The sequence below is a fragment of the Accipiter gentilis genome, chromosome 3, assembly GCF_929443795.1.
Source record: "Accipiter gentilis chromosome 3, bAccGen1.1, whole genome shotgun sequence".
Classification (NCBI taxonomy): Eukaryota; Metazoa; Chordata; class Aves; order Accipitriformes; family Accipitridae; genus Astur; species Astur gentilis.
Window position 1 is genome coordinate 38,072,612 of NC_064882.1, and position 23,661 is coordinate 38,096,272.

Here is a 23,661-nt window from a genome sequence, read left to right on the forward strand (position 1 = left end):
GATACTGTTGAGGCTTTTTTTTAATTCCTTCTCATTTAGTGAGAAGTAACAAGACCTGTTTTTTGAGCATGTTGCTTATTCCTTTAAACTAAAGTTCACTCACACATTAGTTTTTAAGACGGGAAGGGTAGTTTTGCATGACAAGAATGTCTCTTATGTTCCGACTAGACGGAAGGCTTTCTAAAGCAGCTTCTCTCTGAGCATGTATTCCAATACAATCCCCAGTAAAGATGATTATCACTTTCCCTTTCAAGACCAGATTTTTCTGTTCTGTGTCAGAACTTTGGCAAACATTAGCCATCCGGGTTGAAATTTTCTGTAATAATAATGCCAACCCTTTGTTTCTAAGGAGTGTTTCACATGAAACTGTTCCAGGAACAAGGTTAAGGCAGAGGTCCAGTGTAGGTAAATCATTACAGCTGCTTGGTTAAGAAGCTGGCTCTCACACATTGCAGCACTGTAGTGTGCTGCATGAGGAAGCTGTCCTCGAGCCTCACTTGCTATACCTATTCCATGAGAAATACTGAAGAGATCCATTCAGTCAGAAGCAGCCACTCTATATATTATTTATCCAGTTCCTGGGTCCGTGTTGGGTGAAAAGCAGTATGAATCTGTACGTAAAGACTGTTTCATACTGTGCAAGTGATCGGAACCAAGACTGTGGTAGCAGTCTTGCTTCTTTGAGATACTTTGAAGCAGCAAGTTTTGGGGTTGTTTTTCTTTTTTACATTTTTATATTAATGTAAGCTAACTTTTACTTATATTCCAGAGCATCAGTCCATCACAAGAAACACAGGCTACCATTGATATTAGCAGTCACCTTAGAGATGGTTTAGTTCATCTAGTTTATAGTGTACATCCCCTTTGTTTAGTAAGCTAGAAAAAGTAAACCCAAAGACAGTTAAAACCCGTTTATGAGAAAACTGGTTTGCTTTTTTTCGTAGATGCTACACACCTTTTCTTCCCCAGACTATCACTTTAAGGTCTGGTCGGCCTTCTTTAACACACCAATAGCTGCATAGTCTTACAGGTTTATCTTCATCATTGTATTTTTTTCAATTTTTGAGGTGAATGCAGAATAGAAATGTATTCTGCACTATGTGTGGAAGGTGCAGACTTCGCTATGTCTTTCGGTTTTCCCTGCGGTAGAGTAAGAAAGAAATCCATGTGCCACAGGTCAGTTTGGTGTTCAGTGGCTGGAGCTTGGATGCGAAGAGGCCCACGCCACTGGCTGCGGGGTGAAGAATTTGAACACATGCACTAAAGACATCAGCAGAAGGAACGAAGCAAAGCGCTGAGGAGTTCCTGCTCAGCAATCCTAGCTGGGTAGTACGAGAATGGAAAAGCTTTAACTGAGCACGTTCAGATACTGCTGCTGGGGGAATTCTGTTGCACAAGGGAAAGCAACGTGAGTATATCAGCCTACAATAAACACGGGCAGAGTAGCTGTATGCTCCACACAAGAGGGCATAGTACAGGGTGCCGGATTCACAGAACACATCACCAGGGTCAGATCAGCAGTAGTAATGGTTGTTTCCAAGTGCAGAGCTGCTTCGGCACAGGCTCTGTGCACAGTAAACAGGTGATGGCTGTACTGTGCGGTGATGGCCGTACCACTTCTTTACCCACCACACCATGACAGTAATCGGGCTCAAAGGCCAGGTCGGCTCCAGCAGAGAGAGAGCGCTTGGCAAGCACTTCAATGTACAAGAGACTGACAAAATATTTATATGTCACGGTAATTTTACATTAGGAACAAGTCACAGATAATCAGTGGCAAAGGTTGGAAACGGAGGTCACCACAGTCACCTCACATTAGTTATTTAACATAGCTGTTAATGAGTCATCAGGCCCAAAGATTGTTCATGCAAACCTAGAGAAGAAAAAATACTAAACAGCAGTGGTTGCTGCCCTTGAATCCAACTTCCTCTGGAAAGAGTATAGCTGAGAGTGTGAAACAGCACAGAGAAAACAGTGCACAAAGTCTGATTTCACTCCTGTTTCTGTAGTCTTCACCTTACACACATCAGTATTTGTACAAGTCAGTTAATTATTGCAGTTTTTAAGCCTCCAAAGATAATTCATGTGGCCAAAATAACAAGAGTGGGTTGGTTTTGAGACATTAAAGATTAAATAGCTTGAGTCACCACTCTTGTGTTTCTGTACATAGCTACAAAAATTCAAAGCCAAGAGAAAGGGTATAAATGAAATATGACTGCACTCCTATACCTAGTGAAAGGCGAGTAATGGAGTTCATAGGTGAGACTGCATGGAAGAGACCTCTGAATAGGAAGGAACTAACAGCTTTTAAACAGTGGTTGAACCTTCTCCTCTTCCTTAACTGGTATTTTATCTGATCCTTTTGTAATTACTCAGATTACCAAGTTTTTTAAGCCATGCGGAGAAACAATTTGAAATACAAAAGTGGGAGCAGAAGAAGGAGGAAAGAACTGTATTTACTGGGGGGCGGGGGGGAAGATCAGAACATTTTATGCTTAATATGGTCTGTAAAATCCTGCCCTGAAAAAGAACCTCAATTTAAATAAACATGTCAGTGATTTCACATAGGACAGATTTTATTTATTGAACAGGTTGGGGGTGGAAATGAGAGGGAAATAAATACTCAAGGCATTAAATAGAACAAAAATAACTAAGTCTTTCTTAAAATAAACACTATGTCCTACATGCTGGTAGAGGAGCTCAGGTCGCATCATTCTACCCAGACAAATAAGGAACAGCCACTCTGGCAGATGCATTGCAGTCATGATTTCCCCTCTACCCTCCCAAGGGATTTTGATGCCTAATGAATCAGGCAATAGCCAGAGTATCTAACTTCATCAAGTAGAGATCATTTAAATTTTGTAAGCTGAGGTGCAGTCTGACTTTCCAGCCCCACCTGCCAGTAGTGACCCAGTTGCTGCAGGTGTGGATCTCGGTGCTCAGGAGCTGAAGGAAGCAGAACCCTCGGAAGGGCTCTCCTGCTTGCTGTGTGCCAGGTTCCCTCTGCAGGGCTCCCTCTAACCAGGGGAATGCGGCTTTTGCACAAAAGGTGACGGGTTAGCTTCCAGGATGTGTCTGCCTCGACAGCCGATCTTGGCTGAGCATTTAGACGGTCTTCAAGCCCTGATTGGGGAGCAGAAGGCAGCTCCCAAGCTCCCAGCTCAAGGACACAAAGCAAGCCTGTGTGTACGCTGCCTGGACCCCAGCACACAGGTTCTGCAGCTCTGCTTAAGCAGGCATCTCGCCCTGCTGGCCCTAGGCCCAGCCTAGGGCGCTGGCAGGGGGCCCTAACATCTTATTTTCAGTTCTGCAATTTTCTCAATACGTGAGTTTAGGTGAATTGTTGCAGTTACATTCCATGAAAGAACGTAGGTCCCCAGCCAGGATCCAGCATGCCACGGTGCCCAGAAACCAGAGCATTGCACTGGGACCCAGGCTGCTGAGAGCTCCTCTGCTGGCCCTAACCCCGGACCACGTGTCAAAAGCCCCAGGACAGCGTTCAGCTCCGGACTAACCCAGACAGAGGTAACACACGGTTCACAACATACCCAACATCCACAGACCTTCCCTGTCGTCATTTGGCACGGCTTTGGAGAGGTATTTGGGGTTGGGATTGGTTTGTTTAAAAAGGTGCCATTTTACATACAAAAATCTACCAGTACACAGGCAGTTCTAAAATAATTTTTAAATATAATATTGCTTTCCATAGCATTTAATCAGAATACAAGAAATAAATAAAAAAGTCATGAAATACAAGTCAATAAATAGAATAGACCATTGCTTTCAGTACCAACCCTTGTGACAGAGAACAGGTAGCTACAAAAGACGGCATTTTCCATATATGCTATCTTATCTAACAAACAGCTTCCAACTACCAGAATCAACATTTCCAAATACAACACGCAGTTAACATGTATTTCAGGCCATTCACTTAGCACCTTTTGGGAAGCAGATTGTCAATCTACAGAAAAGAAAGACTGTATGGATTTCTTTTACTTGTATCCACAGTCATAAAATGGAAGCGTTCATAAAAACTGTCCACTTGAGCCAAAATAAATTTATAAACTTTCTTCCACAGTACATATTTCAAGTTGAGCCATATTTGGTACAGAACGATTGTAACCCAAATGCTTTTATCACTAGCCCTTAATGCACTTTCATATCCAAATCTTCATGTATGTTATCCTACCACTCAACAAAAGAGCACTCTCCTGAATCAAAAATAAAACTACATAAATATTCGTGCTTAACATGTGAACATAAAAACAATGGGTACGCTAGTACAACATGTAGATATTTTCTTCTGTCACTGATGTGTTAACTTATCAGAAAGCTGCACACGTCCATTTTAATAAAAGTAATCCTTTTCAGTTGCCTGTCAATAACTGGTCTGCTGTAACTAAACCTGGTGATTTCTATAGGGCAAAGTGAGTGCTGAATCACTTTGAAATAAGCCTCCTACTAAAATAAAATGCTATTTAATGTTCTGCAGTTATAATTTTCCAGGCAACTTGCTTTAAAGAGGGAAGGGAGCTTCATTATTTTAAGAAGAAAAACACTGAGAACTGGAAACCTGCATATGAAACCCAATAATTTGCAGTGCTTGGTATTAGATCCGGGAGTCTAACTTCAAAATTCAAATCTCAGTTTCTAATTCAAGAAGACATTTGAACCAGAACCATTAATTAAATGGTCCTTCAATGCGGAAAGAGTCCATTCTCCAACCTCAATTTAGATTCAAGTTCTGGGACTCTTGTTTACAATTCCAAATATGCCCAGTCACAGTGTAAAGATTCTTCATTCACACCAGTTCCTGGGGCCTTCAGATGATCTAGTATTTGTTCTGTTTTCAAGTTCAAGAAAACAAAGCAGAGTGAGAACTATGTGTAAAAAGTGCCATCTCCAAAAGAAGAGACTTCCATGGCAAGAGCTCAGCAATCGGGTTACTGCTCATTTCAGTTCAGCAGCAGACCACTGGCAGTGGGAAACGCACCACGTTTCTCCTGATTTTTGTTAGGAATTTTTCAGGTTAGACCTTTTTCCTAACCTATACCAAACTGACACAAATTCTTAAACAAAACCCACATTCCAACAGCGTGAACACCTTCCACACAGGTAAATGCAGCCTGAAGCGCTCAAGTTACCCTTCCCAAAGCCTTTCCTCAAGCAGCTCATAACCACAATCTGTACAGCATACATATGTCTTGGACAGTGTTTGCATTAGCCTCAGTTTGCTGGTGTCGCCTAACCCTTACCACCGATTGATTGTTTCAGGTCTTGTGCATACTGACCCTCGCTCTGCAGAGGAATGAGCTTTGCAGACCTGCAAAACAGTTTTCATTCATGATTAGTTATTAATTCAGGGTAAGAACACAGTTTTCCAGAGACGTTCTTAGGAATTGTTTTCCTTCTTGTTTTATTGCCATCTGTATAAACAGCTATGCAAGAAGTTTTGAAAGAAAAAAAACCAGCCAGCATAACCCAATCAGACACTCAGAAGTCCAAATCAAAGTACTGCTGCGGTACATATCTAGGATTACAGAAGAAAGAGGAGAGAGCATATTTAGCCACAAGCATACAGTGAGAATAAACACGAATTCTCTTGAGCTCCTTCAAACCAAGGAAGAGAGCAACTCATCCTATTCAGTTTTGACCACTTACTGCTTTCCAGTGACACAGTGGAGACCGAGAGCAGGGGTAGGTAGTTTGGCGTTTTCACGTTGACAACCTTGGCCTCCAGGTTTTGTTTTATCCAGTTACTTCTGGCTCTTCCTGCACTGCTGAGGGCAAGCAGCATGCTGATAGACAGAGAGACAGGGGCACCGTCACAGCCCAAGCCAAAGGTGTGGCCAGCTGCAGGCTGTAACGTCCTGCACCGTCACAGTTCCCCAACCAGACCGACAGCAGTGAGAGGGTCTAAACACGTTAAACGTTGTCAGTGTAAAGGAGGGCTTGGCCAGAGGTGCATACACTGGAAAGAGTATCTGGTGTCAGCAAAGCTCCAAAGCAGCCCACCCAGGACTTCAAATCCAGTCACGGCAGGACACGCATTCTCACAGCTGTCACTTGTGGTCACTAGTATCATGTATTCACCATAAAAAGCACAGAGATGGCAAAAATTCATCTAAGACCTGTTCCTGGGCTTTCAACAGACCTGATCCATCTTTAGCAAATCTCCCAGCTATTGTAAATAACACTGGTATAGCTAAATGCAGAATTAGGTGCATCTTCATGTCAAGTTAGGGCGGTCTCTGTTTCATAGCAGGGCCCAGCTCCCACCACCCCTCACCCAACGTACATACTAAGCTTTCATATACTTTCCAGAGAGGAGAAAAACCAGACATGGAGAATAATTCTGCCCAAGGTCTGGACCATATATAAAGTACAAGCTTGAACCATTTGCATGACTTGATGCAAAGACAACGAGACACGGGCTGGCACGCATGGAGCACAACAGACTGCTGCTTTAGAGTGGACGCCGGCATTTAACCATCCCACAGTTACCACTCGTTCCCGGTAGAGACAGTGCCAGCTCATCTTCTGCTTGACCAAGGACACAACTGCAACCTCAGCCTGTTCCAGGAAACTCCCCTTCCTTGCTACAAGCACACTGTGTACCAGAAGCACCAATCCGGCCAGCAGGTCTCCAGCACTGGCCCAAACTATATTTTCCAGACTCATACACTTCTGCCACCCTGTCGCTGCCCTTCTTCTGTCAGTACAATAGCTGGCAAAGGACAACTGTTGCTTTCCAGCTCTCTGCTGACACCTACCTACTTCTCCATCAAATTCCCAATATGAATTTTTCCTGTGCTTCACAATCTATGTCCAGTAGTGCTGAGCGTTGGTAGTGAAAGGACACAGTGTTACAGCAGCCAAAGGCAGGCCACAGGGTACGGCTTCCAACTGTAGCAGAGATGTGGATGTGTGATTAATTGAGCAATTCATTACATAATAAAACTTCGGTATCCAAAGGCCAGATTCCTTCCCGAGCATGCAATCTGCTCTATTTTCTGTATATGAACTATCCATAAATTGGCAGCTCAGCCCACAGATGACTAAAATTTAACTTATACAATAGCAGATGCTATGGCTTTTTTTTTTTTTTTTTTTTTAGGGATTTCACAACAGTATAATGTAATGTAGAGACAAATTACTGTCATGCTAAATTGGCTTTCTGATCCCACCCCCCACTGTGCATTCCTCAAATAAGTTGACACTTATTATTTCGGTAAAACGGTGATGTTACATACGCCTCTGTGTACACAGTAGGATAATAAATTTGAATTATTTCTAGATGCTCTGATGCAGACAAATGTTTGAAAGCAAGTAGGTTTTAAAGTTAACTTTCACTCACCCTAAAGTTTTTACTAAACTCAAAGTTTACTTGGCAGTTACACTTTCCTAAACCTGCACACTGTCTTCTAAAGCTGCTTATTGTGTGAGAATCCAGGACGTGAATTACATGTACTTTCCTGTCACTCCATTCCAGCCTTTCAAAGAAAAGTCCTTAGGAGAGTCGTTTTTAGTATGTAACCAACTGGTCATAACTGTTCTAAGCCTCAGTGTGAGGCTACCCTGAAACCTGTTATCTTTAGAACAGAATAGACTAGACTATTTCAGTTGGAAGAGACCTACAACGATCATGTAGTCCAACTGCCTGACCACTTCAGGGCTGACCAAAAGTGAAAGCATGTTGTGAAGGGCATTGTCCAGATGCCTCTTAAACACTGACAGGCTTGGGGCAGCGGCCACCTCTCCAGGAAGCCTGTTCCAGGGTTTGACCACCCTCTCGGTAAAGAAATGCTGCCTGATGTCCAGTCTAAACCTGCCCTCGTGCAGTTTTGAGCCGTTCCCAGGCGTCCTGTCCCTGCACCCCAGGGAGAAGAGCTCAGCACCTCCTTCTCCACGTCCGAAGCTGCAGAGAGCAAGGAGGTCGCCCCTCAGCCTCCTTTTCTCCAAACTAGACAGACTCGGTGTCCTCGGCCGCTCCTCACTGCACCTTCCTTCCAGCCCTTTCACCAGCTTTGTTGCTCTTTTCGGAACACATTCAAGGACCTTCACATCCTTCTTAAATTGTGGAGCCCACAACAGCACGCAGTGCTCGAGGTGAGGCCGCGCCAACGCCGAATACAGCGGGACAATCGCCTCTTTTGAGCGGCTGGTTATATATACGGTGTTTGATGCACCCCAGGATGGGGTTTGCCCTCTCGCCTGCCGGGGCACGCTGCTGTCGGCCAGCACCCCCAGATCCCTTTCTGCAGGGCTGCTCTCCGGCCACTCCTCTCCCCATTTATACTTGTGCCCCTTGGCGTTACTCCATCCTAGGTGCACAATCCAGCATTCCTGCTGGACTTGGTACATTTCATCCCATTAACCATAGCCCAGTGCTCCGATCTAGGTAGATCCCTCCGCAAGGCCTCTTGTCCCTCAAGAGGGTCAACAGCACCTCCCCGTTTGGTGTCATCACCAAACCTGCTAACGGTGCGTTCAACTCCCGCACCCGGGTCGTTGATAAATACATTTACCAGAACCGGCCCTAGGACTGAGCCCCGAGGAACACCGCTGGTGACCGGTCGCCAGCCAGATGTAGCCCCATTCGCTACAACCCTTTGTGCTCTGCCCTTCAGCCAGTTCTTCACCCAGCGCACCACGAACCTGCTCATCCCACAGCTGGACAACTGGTCCAGAAGGGCGCTGTGAGGGACGGTATCACAAGCCTTACTAAAATCCAGGAAACTACATCCGCTGCCTTCCCTTCCCTTCATCCACGAGGCGGGTGACCTTATCATAGAAGAATATCGAATTGGTTAAACAGGACCTTCCCTTTGTGAACCCGTGTTGACTGTGCCTGATGATTGCATTGTTCTTTAAATGCCTTTCAATCGCCATCATTTTTCCAGGAACTGAGGTTAGACTAACAGGTCTGTAGTTCCCTGGGGCTTCCCTCGTGCCCTTTTTGAGTTTGGAATAATAACACTGGCTAGCTTCCAGTCAGCGGGGACCTCCCCAGACTCCCAAGACCTTTGGCAGGTGATCGAGGGGTCCTGCCGTAACATCCGCTAGCTCCTTCAGTACTCTGGGATGAATCCCATCAGGCGCCAGGGACTCGTGAACATTCAGGTGATACACCTGGTCAAGGAAAGCATAAAACTGAACTCATCAGAACCCATCCAAATTTTTTAAAAATGGCACTTTTCCTTAATTCTACTCACCTACACTGAAAATACATGTTTGCAGAGCTGTTCCTTAGGAATTTCCCTTTGATAACTTCTAATTCTTCCATCCTTACTCTGCTTTGTTTGTTCTTACTGCTGTATGATGTTATATTAACATTTCCTTTCAACCTAGATTGCAAAATAATGTTTGTACGACTGGCCAAATGAGAGCTGAGGATCTTGCCAGATAAAAGGTGACATAAAAATATAACAGCACTGTCATCTGAAAAAAATGCACAATTTTAACAGAAATGAGCGGCTAGCCACCCATAAAATTCTGTGTCTTCTTCCTGTGGTCATTTTAGCAACAGCATATGTGTTATCCCAGACAAACTAGAAAAGGTACTTACCAAAGGGTGCATGTTTCAGCATCTCATAAAAAAATGTAATCACTCATAATTCAAAGTCGAGTATAGTTTTCCAAGCTACACTAATTAGAACTGTTTTGTTTACAGCAGAGAGGAAAATGAGAAATTTTTCCAAGCTATTTGCTAAAAACAACTCTTGGGGCAGATTTTCACACACATTTAGATGCCTAAAGACACCTACTGGCATTTTCCACAATTAGGTGCGGAGTGCTATTAAAACCCAGACAACTATTTGCATTGTTGGGCAATTAAATGCCTCCAAACTCCAGCCATCCATCCTGCAACACATGTTAACTTGGAGAAATTCCATCACCCAAATACTTGCATATAAAAATGTTCCATAACAGCTTATGAACAACGCCATAAAACCCACTGAAGTAGTAGTTACGTTTGGCAGTAACCTACTGAGTAGGGCTACCAGAAAGAAAGAGGTACGTATGCAACACAGCAGTGGTTATGCCCAAACACTGCACTTGCTGACAGCGTGTTTTCTTATCACTGAGAGCCCTGCCCCCAAACTGGCACTTCTGCCATGTTGAAGTACTTCAAGAACATCTTACAGAAGCATCAGCCACATCACATTGTTTTGTTCTTCTGGTAAATGATTCCTCATACTCCTGGTAACGGCAGGAGGAGACCTGACTCTGGTAGAATCCTATATTAAAAGCGAGAAAAGTCTTCGTTTTTACCAGCAGAAGTTACAAGTCATGTTTATCTTTTGGTTTTTTTGTAAAGAGCTCTGAATCTGGAATCATCCTATAGCAATCACAAACTGTATTTTATATCACTTGCGCACAAGTTTTATGCAGGGCATCTGAATAAACCCTTAACTATTTGTACATTAACAGCAGTACTAGAGTTAACTCATGGAAGCTACATGGTGAGCACAAGCCTGCTCATAGGGTTATGGTTTGACTTCCATTTTCCCCAGTTCACTACTGGAAGTTGAAGGCATGTTATTTTATTTATTTAGGAAAAAGGTTTTCATTTCTGTGAGCTCCTGTTGCTCAAACGAGAAAACTTTAGTTTCTTCAACAGAAATGTCAGGCCTATAACTTGACAGGAAGGCTTGCAAAGTACTACAAAAACAACAACCAACCAGTTTTTACCAGATGCAACAGTAAGGTTTGGCCTCCTACTTCACCATCCTAAACATAATTTAGTGCATGGGAATATGAAGAGAATTTAAAAAATAAGCTAAAGTCATCTATTCTCTTTGTCCTATTCAAGTGAAGTAAAGAAAGAGAAACAGAAGCCTAAAAAGTAAAATATTTAATTTGTGGAAAGCCTTATAGGATAATTATGTTGACATTAACAAAGGCTTAAGTACAAATTTATATCCAGCCATCTAGCTAATCCTAGCTGAAGTTACTATGACATACACAAATACGTGTGCACAGAGAACCATGTGCATGCATGGATTCACAGCCCTGTTCAAGGTGAAAAACATATTTTTAAAATTGTGACTCCTCCTGTAAGGTCAGCAGCAATATGATGACCTTTACTACTGTGTCAAATCTTTACCCGTGCTGCAAGTCCCAGATTCAACGCAAGCAATTTTGAGCAACATACCAAAAGGCAGCCTTTGCAGAGAACCTGGGTGATATATTTTCCTGGTAAATATATTTTTACAGTAGAAATATGGCAGCTTCATTATATAACATGATGGAAAACACTGCCTTTCACTGCATCAGGCAAGCTACGCTCACTTTAAATACTAAATATAAATAGACACATAGCAAGAGATTTAACCCTGCAATTTCTCCAATAGAGGATCCTTAATTGAATAGCCATTCAGTTAGATAAACCTGGTCCCAAGGAGCTCTAAGTCCAAGCCATTCCAGTTGTACTGAATATGCGTTTACAAAGCAGATCACCACTGCCATTTGTCAAATGAGAAAAGTCTTTTAAACGGGGAATCTCATAAGAAATATTTCCTTTCCCTTCAGAAGTATGCTAGGCTGGTAAACAGAAAAGTACATCTTAGCACAGGACAGGTGACAATGGCAATTGTCAACTCTCAAACACATTTTGATTTATTTGAGAGATTTCTGATATTCTACATTATTATTAAGGCTACATTCAAACAAATTTATAGGTTAAATTCTGCCTCAAAAAACAAACACCCACCTCTAATTCTATGTCACTTAGTGAAACCCTCACTGGCACAAAACTTCCACTCACCAATATAAATTATAATGCGTATCTGAAAAACAAAATTGGGCTGTGATATTGTATCTTAAGAGGACACAATCAAAAAATCATAATACCCAAGATATCACTCTGGATAACTTCTGGAAGCCAAAGCGGAATGTTATCTCAGGCCAAAATTTTGTTTTCTTCATAAGTACATTGCCTTGTTAGTCTAGTGTCACTGCCATAACATTTTATTTAAATAACATTTTGTATCACAACAAATACATAGAACAGAAGAATTATGTAGACGATGCAACACAAGAAGCTAAGTCAAGTTTTGAATCATACAATCTCACTGTACAAAAGCAAGATGTCACATACTTGTGGATAAACCTATATTACAACATAACATCCTGTTGTGCCTCAATTCTGTAGCATCTCTGAAGACATCATCCTCTTACAAAGAACTGGTTTTTTGCTACTTAGGGACAGCAGAGAATTAGTCAGTGAAAGTATTAGATTGAAGGTGGATGATCTGCTTTTGACGCTGGTTTACATTAGGGGTAGTTTTGGAGATACAAATAAGGGACTCCATTTTCAAAAGTGAATGTTTGAGTACCTTGATTTTAAGGTATTCTGTATGAGAAACCTGAGACCTGATTTTCTAAGCAATACATACGTTCAACTCCAGCAAAATTGCTAAGAATTACAGGTACTCAGCAACTATGAAATCAAAGCCTATGGTCTGACACAAGGTTTTTAAGAACAAAAGCACTCAAAATGTCCCTTCACATTACTTTGGTTTATAGACATAATTAAACTAAATAATTTGTTTGTGTGTGCTCTTGTCTGTATGCATACACATGTGCATCCCTGACACGGCAGCTTTTAAAATCTGAGCAACTTTAGTCAAAGCTGCAGAACTCTTGGTGAGGTATAAAACTGAACTACCCATAGGTAAAGTTAAGCATGTCCATAAATAAGCATATAAAGTGAACAAAACTGTGCCTGCAAAAAATCAGGCACTGAATTTTCTTGCTTTTGTAAGAGTCCATTAATATATTAATAGAGGTTTTACATATTTTATACAGATATATACATATATTTTATCAGTAATGTGTGCTTACACATATACATATGCACACATGCAAACATATGTGTACACTTACCACTCACACACTCACATTTCCTTATCTGCACACATTCAAGTTCTTTATTTTTAAAGAAAATGCCACCATTTAATAAACACTGAAATTGATTCCACGTTTTCCAGGATTTTAGAATTATAGAAAAAGGTTACTTACATCTGTCATTGCATATGAAAAAAAATCTGAACTTTACAACTAAATTAAAATAAAAAGAAGGACCACACACCCCTCATGCTACCAGCTTTCCAATTCGGAATCAAGACATTGGAATGAATCTGGTATAAATGCAATAAGCAATGGCAGCATTTTGCGTGAGTATTTTTTACAACAGATGTGAATCTTTTGGAAGATAATTTAGTACCAATTTATGGTGAGCAAAAAGTTCTTTCCTAGACAGGTCACTGTTGAGCCCCTTTCTTCTTCTGCTCTAGCTCCTGCAAGCGTTCCTCCCGGCACTGAGCATGCTGCGTTCCCACTTTGTGGGCTGTCTCGGTGGCTGCAATGTCAATCTGTGCATATCGGGATGATCCACTACCTGAAATACCAAATGTAATCCTGTAAAAGGCTACACCCCTCATATATTCCTGGGAAAAACTGACTCAGGGTTAAGCTACTGAGACACTTCCACAGAGTTCCTAGATGATCTTGGTCTGGTCTTAAAGCAAGCTCTATAAAGGGAGTAAGATGATAACCACAACAACAACAACAACAAAAAAAAAAAACACCTCAAAAGCTTTGTTATCTACATATTTTAGCTATCTGTTTTTCTTCAAATAAGCAAATGAACCACTTGTATTTCTGCCCCCAGGTTTGAATCTCCACCCCTACTCCTCCCAATAGAAGACAAAGTGGAACTCTGTTCTCCTACTTCTGTGAGGCCTCATCAGCAGGCTACTAGTCAGTAAATGAACAACATCTAGTATTTGAAAATAAAACACCTTTGGTAGGGCAGTTGGCAGGGATTCTTCTTTCTCTGGATTAGGCACTCTGTGAATGTTTACCAGATCTACCACCCTCTGCCTCAGAGAGAATGACAATTTAGTCCAATAATTGGCAATAAGGGAGATAAAAGCTGCTCAGTCTGTTCAGGAGTAAAATAGTTCTGTATAGGTGCAAACATACAACTCCAGAGGCTGGGAAAACTTTAGTGTGAAAAAATATTTATGGTCATCAAAGGCACCTTCAATGTTATACAAGTTGAGCTCGGGAGGGTAGCTGACATTTAGGAAAGTTTATGTCAGTTTATGAAATTCGGCTCTTCATTCTTAATGCCTTGGTTCACTGTCTTTAAAATTAAGATAACACATCAGATTTCCATCTCAATAGGATGTTGTACAGAGAACTACATTAAAGTCTGGGAGAAGCTTTGAATTACTTAACTAGAGCCATATAGACATCCACAAAAAAAACAATGGGGAAAGTGCTAGCATTTCAAAGTTAATAAAATAGCTGAAATTAAAAGTATAAAAATTAAAATCTCAATAGTTGAAAACTACATATGGACGACCCATCAATACCAAAGTGAGCCAGATCCTGATTAGGGGCTTTCTATAAGGAGGAATGCATCTTTAAATGACAATGCATGGTAGCTATATTTCATATTTATGTGCTAATTGTCCAAGTTAAGCATTAGAAGTAAAATACCCAGACTCAGACTAAAGAATTAAAAAAAAAATAATTTAAAAAAAATATCAAATACTTGGGCTGACTTTGTCTCTGTAGAACTTCTACACATCCTCATGGGCAGCAGATAGAAGAACACTATGTTCTATTCTTAAGCATTTACTGCATGGCTCCAAAGTCACTATCTTCAGGAGCAAGCCCTGTACACCTACACTCACAGCCTTGTTTCTGAAGCCAAGCAAGAAAAATTAAGTAAGTGTAGTCCTAATATGTGCAATGAAAATCTTGAGAACACGAAGCAAATTACTGTCTGTCAAACTCCACAGACACAAAAATGTTCACTTTAGAAAGAGTGCATATACAAAGCACCTGTCAGAAGGATGCAACATCTTATAGAACCTCATTACTTCAAAATCTTTTCCAAAAGAGTTGGCAATTACAAGAACTGCCTCACAAACATACCAGGGTTCAACACCTCTGTTAGCAAAAGCCTCTGGGTAGATGAGAAATTAAGATTCTATATGCACCACACATTCTGCATTACTGCATCCTTCGCTGTTTAAACAGTATTGTAGACTTCCTTACCTCTTATGCCTGTGCTATGTTCTTGAAGTTCCAATTCCATGTAATGAAGCTGTTTTTTAGAAGTAGGGCTGACAGGAATATTAACATAGGTGGCTGTCTCACTGTGGGGTCGATCTGATGCAGAAACATCAGCTGAATAACCTACTGCTCCTTCTAAAATAAGTAATATTTTATTATAGACAGTTTACAATGACCAATGACCCATTTAATAAAAATATACTGTTCCATCAAATGTTCTGAAAGCAAACATCCAGCAGCAACAACTCAGCTTGCCAAACAGTACGCTCCTCAGTTGTAGACAGGACATGAGAAGACTAAGGTTTCTGAAGAAAAGATCCTCAGAGGCTGATCAAGTCAGAAGACCACAGACCACAGCCAGTGATCTCACTATGTTGTGACAGAAAGCAAACACTATGCAGAAATTTTCAAACAGAAGTAATATATGCAACACTACCTCACAAGGCTTTCAGCTCTAACTCAGGTTAGTAAAGCCTTATATGAAGCAATCTGTTCTAGGAAGTTGGGAACTATTATATCATCTGCAAGAGAGCAACCAAAATCACTAGAAGTTCAGAAAGTATGTCCAGAAAATAGGGAGTGAAGAACTGTTTCAAGCAAGCTTGAGGAGACAATGTCAACAGCTTCCCTGTACTGAGTTGAAAAAGATAGGAACGATACTAAGTGGGAACAGATCAAGTAATAAAATACTTTAATTGCAGGACAAAAGTAGAAGATTAGACAGTGGGAAAACCTTTCTAATAGTAAATATCACAAGAACACTAGAGGAAATCCCACAGAGGCTGAAGAATTTCTGCATTTAGAAATTTCTAAAAAAGAGATAGACTAACACCTACTAGGAAACAATTCTCTGTGAAGCGATTCTGACTTAAAGATACCTTTTTTTTTTGTCTACTGGATGAATTCTCAAGACCTCTTCTAGTCCTACTTTCAATTATTCTAATCTTGTCAGAAGTTAAACTAAGAGAGAAGGTAGTAAGTTAATGTTCCATTCACTGGCCACCAGGCATTCCAGCTTTCAATCCCTTCCTGATATCAGGTACCTACATCTAGTTTTTCAATCCATGAACATCAAGGTACTTCCCAGAATTACCTGGGCTACAGGAGACCCAAATACAAATCTGTATTCCCTCTGTGCTTGGGCAAAGCTTTGAGTCACATTCTCATTACTATCCTATGCAGCAGGATAGTAATCACCTGCCTGTCCAGTCCAGTTGAAGTTCTTACCCTTAAACACCTTCTGCTGTTAAGTTAATCTGGGACAGAGGAGTGCAGAGGAAAAATGGTATCACTTTCAGGTTTTCCCTTTCCCTGAAGTTCTCCCATTAAGCCCTTCCTTGTCCCCACATAAAACTGGTATCAAAACTTTATTTCTCCAAATCACTGCTTTTCTTTTCTGCCCATTCAGACACTGTTGAGATGTGAATGGAGAGGCTGTAGGTGATCAAGGCCCTTTAGAGGACAGGAAAGAACTTATATGCAACCAACAGCAGCTGTGAATAACCATTAAAGGGAACTTTTTCTTCTTGGAGTGTATTATGAATAGCAGAGAGAGCTCATACAAAGTTGGGCAACAGTGAGAATTGTCAGAGGCTACAGCAGCTTCCAGGATAATGGAATGTCTCCAGGCTTAAGCTATTTAAATCAAAGGAGTCTACCATGCAGTCCAAAATTTTAAAAGCCTGGAAACTTGGCCAATTTTCTGACAGATTTTCGTAAAGAAAACATAGGAACATCCACAAAATAACCAAACATTTTTCTGACAGTCAGACTTCAAGTTGTTGTCCCAAAGCCAGTTGTTAGGAACAAATGAAAAGGAAAAAAAAAAATTAAAAAAAAAAAATTAAAGAAATTCGAAATTCCTGTATCTTCATCAAACATCATTCTCAGAAATTATTCTCAATTATTCTGTCTAAAGTATTTCAAAGGAACTTGGCCTGACTGTGCCAAAAGGGATTCAGCAGAACCATAGCATTGAAAATCTGCATCCCAAATAGTTAAAGTTGTAAGCAAATGCCAATATTAAGGACTGATACAGCCATGAACAGTCATGAAGGAAAAGATAATTTTTGAAGTCTTTCTATATGCTGTTAAAGTGACATAGCAGGAGTTTAAGTGAAGTGTCCTCAAAGCTGGCTAGCATGAAAACCAGCAAACTTCTTTACAGAGCTAAATAGTTGAAAGGTTTCAGGAAGCTGAATGTCATACCTGATGCAGAAAAGCCAAGTAATTTTCCTGAGAACTAAAAAAACACACACGGAGAATAATATATTAATTGGTAGGGCTTTGTGCACAAAAACCAAAAGAAACACACAGAACAATGAAACCCCTGGCAACAGTCAAGTATTCTTTTCAAAGGAAAAAAACAAACCAAGAACAAAGTGGGCAAACTGGAATGGAAGGAAAGGAAAAGCCTTCTGTTGTTTAGTCAGTGCTGTCTTAATAGAAACTGTGCTTTTCTTTGTAAACATAGAGATACTTGGCTTTTCATTTTTCCTTCAAATAAAAAAAAAACAACAAAACACCTCATTAGACACTACAAACTGACTTATATATGTCTGAAGAGAAGGGTTTATTTGAAAAGCACAAGACAGCCAAAAGCTCCTACTAAGAAAACAAAGCACACACAGAGAGCTGTGGACAAAGACAGTGGTTTCAGCAGTCCGTTCTGGGTCGACAAAGGTAGAAGATGATTACAAGAGGGGTCAGAGGACCAGTATTTGAGATCATTATGGAAGGAGAATTTGAGAGAACAACAGACCAAAATGTTTGGTTACAACATTCTAAAAGAATTGGTAGAATATCATGATTGCTTGAAGAGAAAGGAGGAAAATGTAGGAAGAAAAAAAAAGATAGGTAAGCAAGTAACAGGAGAAGAGTAAAAGGGAAAATACAATGGCACTGAAATGATGGGGAAAAGACAGAAAAAGATAGTATAAATGTGGAGGGAAGAAGAAAATTATATTTGAAACTGCTGGTTTAGCCTTTCTTTCAGCAAGTGTTAGTTATCCATATTTTCTACCCTATGTAGGCACCATTCTCAGAAATATGTGATAAATAACGCAGAAAGAAAACCAACACCATAAACACAGCCCTGGGATAAGTGTGTGCATGCACACATGTGTGAGCATACATGTAAAGCTGACATGTTCAAAGGGCAACATCTCAAAAATAAACATTTAGAAGCCATCACAACAAAAAAAAGGAAAAGGAAAAAGAAACAGGAGATCTTAGTGTCCTCTAATGCAACTGGCTGCAAAGACCTGTACTCACCAGGTTCCTCAGGGCTAGTAGGAGTTCCAGGTTCTGCAGGAAGTGTCAGCATCTCATAACCACCTTTAGGACCTAGAATACAGGAACACCATCAACAGCTTTGGATTTAGAAATTGCACAATGAAAACAAAGCATACGATTTTCTGATTTTTACCTGTAACCTTCTAATCTGAATAATCATACTGAAAAAAATCTCAGAAAGTGTAAACAGTGGCTAGTGTTGACTTTCCTGTGGTGGTGATGCCAGCATTTTCTAATGAGTGCAACAGCAAGGAAATAAACGTTAGACATTTTTACAGGTATTCACACTGAAGGCCACTGAAGTCAACAGCATGTTTTGCTATACATCAATGAGGGAGCAAAGCTGTCTTGAAAACATGAATCAGGGAGAAGTGCGTGGGAGATCTTAGGAGCATCTGGAAGACTCTTGTTAAAATTCCACCTCCAGCATGATGGATAACTTCTTGATTTCTGACAAAGCTCTGTAAAAAATGCTTAAACTAGCCCTTCCAAATATAACTTTGCTTTCCAAGTGCAAATCATCATCTTTGCAAGAAGCCAGGTTGCACAACACCACCAATGCTTCCAGACCACTAAGCTGAAAAAAGATGCCCAGGTTGCCCTGTGATCTCCGACTCCACCCCAGTTCAAACAAGCCAAGCTAAAAAGCTGTGCCCATAGAATGAACATATTGGGATTAATTTTGAATGACAAACACTCATAATTTTATCTGCTGGTGTTCCTTTCTCCATCATCATGAAGAAGTATCTTTAAATGTGGTGGGGGTTTTTCCCCACCATGTCATTGCTAAGGTACAGGATTTCTCATGGCCCGAGGTGGGGTTTTTTTGATGGGTGCCCTTTGTTAAAGTGCTGGCAGCATTTTACTGCTGTGAATAAGATTGCTGCCTATGCTCTGACACTTATCTCATCTGTCACTGCCTCTTCTAAACTTATCCCATCTGTCAATGCCTTTCTAACAAAAACCCTGCAAAGCAAAAAAATCCCAAAGAAATACGCAAGTCTTACAATAGGGTATCGAGTCATATATTACCTTTAACTTTTTCTGAAGTTTAAAATAATTTGTTTAAATTAATTTAAATTTACATGCATACACGTACCTCATAACCACTTACACTTACCAGCTTGGAGGCTGTGCCCTCTGTGTACTTTCGAAGACCCAGAAGCTGCCATGACAGAAGCACCACCTGTTTTCAAAGAGAGATATTCACATTAAATCTAAATACCTGTTGCTATTATTAGATATCTGCTGTGCATCAGCATTTTTAGTAGATGATTCTGAAACATCAAGAAAAATTTCAGTAAGAATTGCAAGTCATTGTTCTTCATTTAAGCAACATTCCTTTTTGTTTCGGTAAATTCTTTATCCTGAGGTTGTGGCACTATAATCTAATTTTGTTGTTTTCTTTCTTTAGAAAGAAAGGATGCCTTCTATAAAACTTCAGGATACTGGCCTCCCTGGTTGTGGTGAGTACTACCTCACTCACAGAGACAGTCTTGAACTAAGAAGTAAAATGGCAATGAAAACTGAGTGGGGAGTTGCCTTTGCAATCCATAATGTAGCTTTGGCAACAACAAAGTTTAAAGTGTTCATTAAAATCTCATCCAACTGGATCCAAAAACCTATTGAAGTCAATGGGAAGAACTGTATCAGTGTCATGGTTTAACCCCAGCCAGCCACTAAGCACCACGCAGCCGCTCACTCACTCCCCCCCCCCCCACTCAGTGGGATGGGGGAGAGAATTGGGAAAAGTAGTAAAACTCCTGGGTTGAGATAAGAATGGTTTAATAGAACAGGAAAGAAGAAACTAATAATGATAATGATAACACTAATAAAATGACAACAGCAATAATAAAAGGATTGGAATGTACAAATGATGCACAGGGCAATTGCTCACCGCCCGCCGATTGACACACAGTTAGTCCCCAGGTGGCGATCCCCTGCCCCCACTGCCCCCAGTGACGTCCCATGGTCTGGAATACCCCCTTGGCCAGTTTGGGTCAGTCGCCCTGGCTGTGTCCCCTCCCAACTTCTTGTGCCCCTCCAGCCTTCTTGCTGGCTGGGCATCAGAAGCTGAAAACTCCTTGACTTTAGACTAAACACTACTGAGCAACAACTGAAAACATCAGTGTTATCAACATTCTTCCCATACTGAACTCAACACCGTACCAGCTACTAGGAAGACAATTAACTCTATCCCAGCTGAAACCAGGACAATCACGCACTTCAGTAGTCCACCACCCAGTTTTAGACATGCATAATGGGGAGCGTGAAGGGTAGGCAAAGGATCTAGCTTCCATGAGGTTTGAATCCAGGTCATAGCCAGTTCTTGTGAAATACCATTCCGAGTGTTACAGCCTGGAAAGCTTTACCAAGGGCATGTCAGATGTCACAGTCGGTCTCCCTTCCCCAGCCCAATTCAGATCAGCAGGAAGCTGTCCCAGGTATAGTATTTGATACGGAAGTTTGAGGAAACAAGAGCTAGCAACTCGGAAACCTACAGAGTGGTACACATGTAGTGTGGTTCGTCTACATACACGCATCCCTTCTTTATTTAACCAGCAAACTAATCAGCATTATACCCACTTGTTTGGTTAGCATTATTCCTATCCAGCTGTGAATGTCTTGTCTCTACTGTTGTCACTGCGGGCATCTTAAGATGAGTGGCATTTACTTCCTCACATGAATAATTTTGAAGGAACTTGTGCAAGTAAATGGTATTTAACAGAAATAAGGTAGGAGGCTGTGCTTATGAGTAACCCTGTCACTGGTGACAGGGCAGCTGTGCCATGTGCTGCTCTGTGTTCGGGATCAGATAAAATTAACACTCTTCTAAGCTGATGAATAGTCTCTGAGCAGGTGAGACACTTCTCTGCAAATTGTTTTTAAAATAGCATCCAAAACTTACCGTAATTTTTATGCAACATGAAGAAATTCTGTAAGATAAATAGCAGTCTCAAATACCAAAGAAAACTGCATGACCTAGGAACCTAAAGAAAATGGCAATTTCTTAATTTTTTCCCCTGCATAAAGTAAACACTCATACAACTTTTTTTCCTAAATCTAATAATTTCCAAGCTTATAAAATTATTGCTACACTTTTATAAAATAAATCTAAACAAAACCCACAGATTATGTGATCTAATGAGGACAATGGATTAAAAAAAATAATAAACGCCTATTTCAGAAGTGCACAACTGAACTAAAACCTTTAGTTTTGTAGTTTTTGTGTACACAAAAGCATGTATAGGGTAATCCAAGGCTACAAAAACAGTTTTCAAGCATACCATACCGAGAAACTGATTTTGTACTTTAACAAATGAGATCAGATTTTAGAACCTTTATATACTCTGGTGAGGACTTAACCACTAAATGTTATTTGAAATTTTGTTTTTTACAAGACTGCTGATAAAAATAAATGCAAAAATAGGACAGCCCTGGCCTAGCTGATTTACTTATATTTTCACTGTAACTGATTTTCATGTTTCTCACCTCAGAGCATCCTGTCTCTGCATTATTAAGAATATCAGAACATACTTTATGCAGCTGAAAGCCTTACCTTACTTTGAAGAAAGACTACAGCTTCATGCTAATTGCAGCTTCATCACAAACTAGTGTGGGGTTGTATTTTTTCTCTCCCTCAAAAACTTAATGTAATTCAGCAGAAATCATTCCAGAGGAAACATGGATTTTTAAGGAACACTTAGGATTTGTGAAAAGCAGACAGGACAGGAAAGGAGATTTAAAACAATAAGATATTCCAATCCATTTATGGTCAAGTTGAAGTTTTCCCATTTGGAGCTCATTTAAAAGAACACTGTTAATGCTTCAGAATTTGACCTGTTTCATTTTCCTCATTTTCAAATCTGGCAACTAACAAATATTTACATAGTCAAATCTCTCATGGAATTTTTTTGGAGCTTTGAACTGTGTTGTATAAACATATGTCAAGAGAGATTGACCTAGATATTTTCTTCCTTCTTCTTTACAGCTACCATATAAACTGGTTTGTTTCTCATTTATGAATCCTAGGATAACAGTTGCAGGAATGGAAAAAGCAAGTTAGCAAGATAAATTTCTGAACATATAAAGCATCCAGCAGGAGACAGACACTCCTTTCCATCATTCTTTTCGACTTACAAATCCAAGTTAAGAATAATTTTTTCAGTTTCCCCTGCCATCCAGTTCTGTGTGGCTGACTCACTCAAGTCTTTGTTAAAACTGAGTAGCTCAAGAGAGTTATTTCTGTTCTACTTTCCTCAGTGTGTAAGAGGAAGAAGATATTCAAAATGTGATAAAATGAAAATAAGCTGCAGAATATTTTGCATTCCTACATATGATTAGACTCAAACGTGTGTTGTAGCTCAATGAAGACAACTATTTGAAACATTTTTGCTAACTTTATAGTCATTTTTTTATGCCCACTCTTCAAAGATAAGCACAGTTTACAGCACATGTGCTACTAGGAAGAGCCATGAAAAAAAATTAACAAACAAGAGGGAAGCTGGAATACATGCTATAAACTGAGCCCAGACAGTTTACATTTTCAAATCCTGTCATCTGTCATTACATGGCCAGTGAGTAGACACATGCAACACTACACTGGTTTTACCAAGTGATCACTTCTTACTGACTGGCCTCTACTTTGCCTTCACGGGGCAGGTCACAGATTCCACAGGTCTGGGCTATTAAATTTGCTGACAAGGAGTCAGGACAGAAGAAAACACTATGCTCTATGATAAATTCTTGCTTCTTGTTGAATTAAAACTACCTTTATTATGAAGTACTTTGATCCACTCAGCCTAGCAACATTTCCATCTCCTCCTTTGAAAACAGATACCTTGCTTAAAAGAGCATCCAAAGGCTAGAGGTACTGACTGACAGGAGAAATATTGCAAGTACACCAGGAGGTTTTTTCATGTAAATGTAATAAAAGAGTTCCTGGTGCTGTATAATTGCCCTGTAAAACTTCCCTCAGTTTGTTAACTCTTCAATTTTCAAAGTGATTTCATACATTTTCTGCTATACAAATGGCACTATCTGCAATACATAAAAGCTGAAAGGGATGCTTAAAAATGCTTACTTGCTCTACAGATTTCACTATATTCAGAAATGCCTCCTGTCTCTCTAAGTCAACTTCAGAAGTAGTAGAATCACTCAAAATTAAAAATGCATTCAAGCACACTGACTGTTCAAATATTGCTGCCCAAAGATGTCTGTTTAGTGTGTCCAAAAAAAATCACAGAGGATCTAACTACCTCTAGCTATTTT

The 23,661-nt window shown here is 40.4% G+C and overlaps 1 protein-coding gene across 4 annotated transcripts in view; it reads right to left on the bottom strand.

Moving 5' to 3' along the window:
• Positions 1–12,762: 12,762 nt before the first annotated feature.
• Positions 12,763–23,661, bottom strand: part of DOK7 (docking protein 7) — a 68,443-nt gene continuing 57,544 nt past the window's right edge. For all 4 annotated transcript variants that reach the window (XM_049797912.1, XM_049797914.1, XM_049797915.1 and 1 more), the window contains 4 exons: positions 19,511–19,576; positions 18,370–18,441; positions 15,079–15,231; positions 12,763–13,405 (listed from right to left, as the gene is read on the bottom strand). In XM_049797912.1, coding sequence (XP_049653869.1) covers positions 13,269–13,405; positions 15,079–15,231; positions 18,370–18,441; positions 19,511–19,576 — 428 coding nt within the window. In that variant the 3' untranslated portion in view covers positions 12,763–13,268. The remainder of the gene's footprint in view (positions 13,406–15,078; positions 15,232–18,369; positions 18,442–19,510; positions 19,577–23,661) is intronic.